Consider the following 5,386-nt stretch of genomic DNA (forward strand, 5'->3'; position numbering starts at 1 on the left):
CAATCATAATGTCTTTTCAACTTGTCTGTCGCAGCAAGAGAGGAATCCTCAACCTCAACTCACTTATTCATTCCGGGATATAGTGCCCACCACACTCTTATGATATAGTGCTCGTCACACTTTTTAATCTCAGCTTTCATCCTAAACCTCACATAATCCCTCGCTCTTTTATCTAAGCCTCAAGCCAATTCAATTCCCTCAGAATCATAATCCTAACTCATATTTCCACATAACCACATCTGTTATTTAGAGCAGCACTCTTAGGATATAGTGTCTGTCACACTTCAATCATAATCTCATGAGCAGCATAATACCACCGTCCTCACCGCGGGTGGGACAAACCATCATCCCCGCAACTATGTCATCCAGTTTAACTAAACATTTATCTGAGAATAATTCAATTTAATGCCTTCCATATACTCTCACTCATTCCAGAGTCTAAAATCTAGTTTTCGGACCTTAAACAGGGGGTTATAGCGGTGAAAAAGTAGGCTGCATAGGCAAAAATAGTTAAAAATAATATTTCTTGAAAAATAGGACAATCATACATATGCATGCCTCGTGAGTATGCACGAGCCCCTTTTTACGCGAACGCGCGGAGCTCGCACGAAAAAGATTCATTTCTAGAATGCAAGTTGTGCGTACGCATGGGTTGTGCGTACACATGACTTTGTTCTTGTGCATACGCATGGTATGCGCACAAAACTCTTTCAATTTTGTAACACCCCTCATGCGTACGCATGACCTCAATTTTCTGCAACTTCTGCAGAATTCAATTTTTAACCATAAACATCAAACCTCTATAACTTTTTGTGCACTTATCTATTTTTCGTAATTTTTTAGATGGTTTTAAAGGTATTTTCATCAAATTTAATTTAAGACAACTTTCATTCAATTTCGAACTTCGAGTGCCAAGTTATGCCCCGTTAAAATTGGTCAAAATTCTGTTTTTACCAATTTTAAACCTTTACTCAATTTCACCAAAATCTCAATTCAATTCAAACCAAGACCATACCAATGCCATTTTCAAACATTCTAATCCTCATTCATGAATCCACAATCATTCAATACCTAATAGATCAATTTTCAATCAAGTAATCCTCATCAATTCAATCCAACCTTTAACACACATACTCATGCAACAATATATCACAACCAACTCAATCAATTATCATTATTGCATCAATTGCAACATAATCACTCTACCACTTACCTCCACTTACCACATGGGGCCTCCTCACTCCATCACGGCCTCTAGCCCAATATCCATATCAATTATTATTATAACAAGCAAAACCACAATCTTATATTCATTTCCATTCAAACAATCACATTTTTCACATTAAACATTTAATTCACAAAATCACACTAACACATAACCCATTATCAACATACATCAATCTATTTAATTCTTTCATAGGGCAATTAACTTAGATTTTCACATAGTGTTACATGGAGCCTATCCGAAATTAAGACCCGTACATTAATGATGGCGGTTCCAAACCTTTGAATCCTTTCTCCAGTAATTCTAACCTCCACCAAAATATTATCAAAGTGACCCTCGAATCAATTCCGCACTAATACAAGCCAATACAAGCTTCTATCAATCAACAAGGCACCAACCCGCAATGATCAACTCAACAATCAAGCTATTTACCACAAAAATTACAATTTCCTCAACCTAGGTGTTCCGAGGGTTACCTGAAACTGTAGGTCGATCTCGGATGAGATCTTCTGTACTGGTCGGAGATGACGTGTTCGGCTGGCTGGTTGTGGCCGGAGCTGTTGTGTCCGACTTGTTGGACTGACTGCACCTCTGATCCTTAGTCACCGGAGGGTGGGGGTACCTGCAAGAGACTCCGATGCTTAAGTTAGCATGGGTATTAAACAGGTTTTTAGTAGAATCAGAGTATGAGTTATACCTGGGTGCTCCAGTGTATTTATAATGGTGTGGAGTGACCTTTTTAGATAAGATAAGTTAGTTATCTTATCTTATATTATCTTATCTTTGGGTGAGGTCAGCTTATCTTCAAGGGAACTGCCCTTATCTTTGTAGGTTCAGACTGCCTGTGGATTTGGGTCGTGTTCCTCTATTTGGGCCCTTTATTGAGCTTTCCTGTCGATTTGGCCGACCTCTTTGAGAAGAGGTCGGGTAGCCTGACCTGAAGAGATCGGTCGCTTTGTCGCCAATCATCCCAGGTCGGATAGCTCGACCCAGGGTGTGAACAGTGCCCCTCCTTGAGCTCGGTCTTCTTTTTTGAGGTCGAGTCTTTTGACTTCGGTCCTTCTTTAGTGAAACCGAGTTCAAGCATTTTGTCGATTTCTTCCTTTTGTAGAATCTTTTGAATGTAGAACGTTTTCCTCTAAAAGCGCACGCTTTTATACCAGCGCCTTGTTCTTGAAAACGTGCGAGGGTTTAATACCTTCATTAATTGGTATTAATTGCCCCGTTTTCCCTTAGCTTTTTATTTTGAATTTTACAATCAAAAACGGTTTCTCTTCTTCGCTCTTCTTCGTAACTTCTCCCTTTACTCTCTCGCTTTCTGTTTCTTGCTTAGAGTTCGAGGGGTGGCTCTTTCGCCTGTCGCTTCCGCTTTTCTGCTTTCCTTTGCAGCTTTCTCCTATTTTCCCAGGTTTAGTTCTTCTTCCTTTCTTTTTCTACGTCACTTTTTGTGTCTATTTTGAGAAAGTTTTGATTTTGCTTGGAGAAAGTTTGGATCTTTCTGCCTTTTGCTGTGCCTGATCGCTGTGTAATCTGGAGTTTCTTTGTCTTTTGCATGAGCTTTTTCGCTTTTCCTGTTGCTTGATGCTTTTAGGGCCTTTGCATGTTATCACCATTTCTGCTTGTGCCTTCGATGATGGTTTTTGCTTGATTCTGAAAAAGGTTGTGTCTTTGATGATTTTCTGCTTGATTCTGAAAAAGGTTGTGTCTTTGATTATTTTCTGCTTGGCATTTTTGATGTTGACAATGCTCCTTGCTGATAGACTGTAGGAAGATAGTGGTTTTGATGACTTTGTGTTTTTCTTCTTTGAAATGTTTGCTAATTGAGATCTTCTTTTCTTGTTTGAGAAATGTCAGGACGTAAGCTGTAGCTTTTTTCTGAAACCTTGCTTTGTTACTGCCTCTAAAGGATGCCCCAGGACCTTGGTGTGCGTCTTGGGGTTTTCCTTTTCTTGTTTGTTCGTCTGTCGAGTTGTTTTACCCCTCGTCCGAGATGTTTTTTAGTAATCCAATTTTCTTTTCTTATTGTAGGATTAGTTGGCCTCATGTCTTCTCGCAATAACGTTGTAGAGGTGTCTTCTAAAGTTTCCGAGGGGATGTCCGATTGGCTGGACTCCCTTGTCTTAATGTGTGTCTCTGTCGTGGATGCTGAATTTTGTGTAGAGCTGAGGAAACGTCATAGGATTTGTGGTAGCAGTGCTCGGGAGAGGGATTATGAGCTTGTAGCTCCTGACTCTGATGAGAGGGCTTGTTTTCCTACTTTCGTCGAGGGGGAGCGTCCCTTCTTCTACACTTATGAATATTTCTTCAGCCAGTTGGATGTTACTTTTCCTTTTACTGCTTTCGAGACCGACTTGTTGTGGTTATGTAATATTGCTCCATCCCAACTTCATCCGAATTCCTGGGGTTTTATCAAAATATTTCAACTGCTTTGCCAAGAGTTAGGTGTAACACCTTCTGAAACTCTTTTCCTCTATCTTTTTGTCTCGGCCATGCTCAGAAGTTCTTCCAAAAAGAAAGCTTCCTGGGTTTCTTTTAGATCGGCCCAGGGGCATAAAGTTTTTGCCATGTATGATGAGTCCTTTAAAGATTTTAAGAATTATTTCTTCGGAATCCGTGCTGTTGAGGGGGTCCGGCCCTTTTTTCTTGATGAGAATGACGAGCCTGCTTTTCCTCTAGAGTGGAAAAAGAATGTGAGAGTGCCACGTTATACATGGGAGATACTTAATGAGGTTGAGCGGGCTTTTGTAGTTGTTGAAGATTTGTGGGGGAAACCACCCCATCTGGACATAAAAAGATTCTTGAGTGATCCATCTTTGGTTCGAACTGCTTTGGGTACCGTCTGACTTGTTTTTATACTTGTTTCTGAGCTTTTCTTCTCCTATGTTGTAACTCGTCATTTACGGTTGATTCTGTATTTTCAGAGATGTCAAAAAATAACGATTCTATGAAGGCCTATAAGAAGGCGAAGAAGGCTGCTGCTGCTCAAAACATCTCGGCCAAGGCGGCTGGAGAGATCTTCTCAAGTTCCTGTGAAGCCGCCCGTGCCAAGTTCACCTGGGCCAAGGAAGGTGATCCCCACTCCTCGAGTTTGTCTGACTGATCCTCCACAGACTTTTGCCATTGCTTCTGGTGCTCCTCCCAACAAGAAACAGAAAACCATTGAGGCCTTTAACCTTGACGCCCCTGATTTTAATGCAATCGAATTCGTAGATCAGCAAATCGGACCCTACGGTACCCTCCCCATGGATGATGTGTCGATCCTTCGCCATCTGGATTTTATGACCCGAAACAGTGTTAAAATGGCATATATGGGGGCTGCCCTGTACCGAACTGCTCAGAATCTTTCTCTTCATGCCACCAAGGAATTTATGGAGGAGGCTAAACAGGAATTCGACCGAGTGAAGGGCTTGAAGGAAGAGCTTGAGGTAAAGGTAGCCAAGTTGGAGAAGGATCTGGAGAACGAAAAGGCGAGTTCCCTTGCTCTGGCGGCTTCTGTGCGGTTGGCCGAGGACACGGCATTGAGGCATAAGGACAGTTATGTGACATCTTATCGGGAGGTGGTGCGCCTGAGGGAGGAGTTGGAGAATGCGCGAGCTGATTACTCCGAGCTCCAAGGTCATCTTGTTGGCAGCGTAACTGCTGCCTATGAGAGCTTGAGGGAGCAGGTTTGGATTATTGCTCCCGAGGCCAACCTTACTCTTTTTAGCCTGGATAATGTTGTGAGGGATGGTAAGATTGTCCCTGATGACCAGGATGATGATGATGTTGAACCTCCCCCTGTGTCTTCTGCCAAAGTGTCAACCTCTTCAGTTCCTCCAGTTGTATCTGACCCAGATTGCCAAATTCTGAACCGGGATGATGGAACCGTGGATGCTGTGCCTATTCAGACTCGGCCTCCTTCTCCCCGTACTGATGCTGCCAGGAAGGCTCCCGATCTTTGCTAATTTCTCTTTAGATATTCGTGTAGTCGGCCCAGCTTGTGGGCTTTTAAACTCCTTTTTTGTAGTTTGAATATTTTGCTGACTGTTGATATTCCTTTTGGTTGCTGGTTTGGCAACTTTACTTTGAAAAATAACAAGTAGCTTTCAAGCTTTTGGGCCTGACCCTGAAGCTTTATAATATTGTATTTTATATCCTGCTTGTTTGCGCTTATCTTAGCAC

At 42.0% G+C, this 5,386-nt stretch overlaps 1 protein-coding gene across 1 annotated transcript; it reads left to right on the forward strand.

Annotated features, from left to right (window-relative positions):
* Positions 1 to 4,524: 4,524 nt before the first annotated feature.
* Positions 4,525 to 5,169, forward strand: LOC148547624 (uncharacterized). The gene has a single exon (XM_088495518.1). It carries the CDS (start codon positions 4,525 to 4,527, stop codon positions 5,167 to 5,169), a length of 645 nt encoding a protein of 214 aa, XP_088351644.1.
* The last annotated feature ends 217 nt before the right edge of the window (positions 5,170 to 5,386 follow it).

The sequence above is a fragment of the Arachis ipaensis genome, chromosome B8 (genome assembly GCF_059453495.1).
Source record: "Arachis ipaensis isolate K30076 ecotype BB chromosome B8, ASM5945349v1, whole genome shotgun sequence".
Classification (NCBI taxonomy): Eukaryota; Viridiplantae; Streptophyta; class Magnoliopsida; order Fabales; family Fabaceae; genus Arachis; species Arachis ipaensis.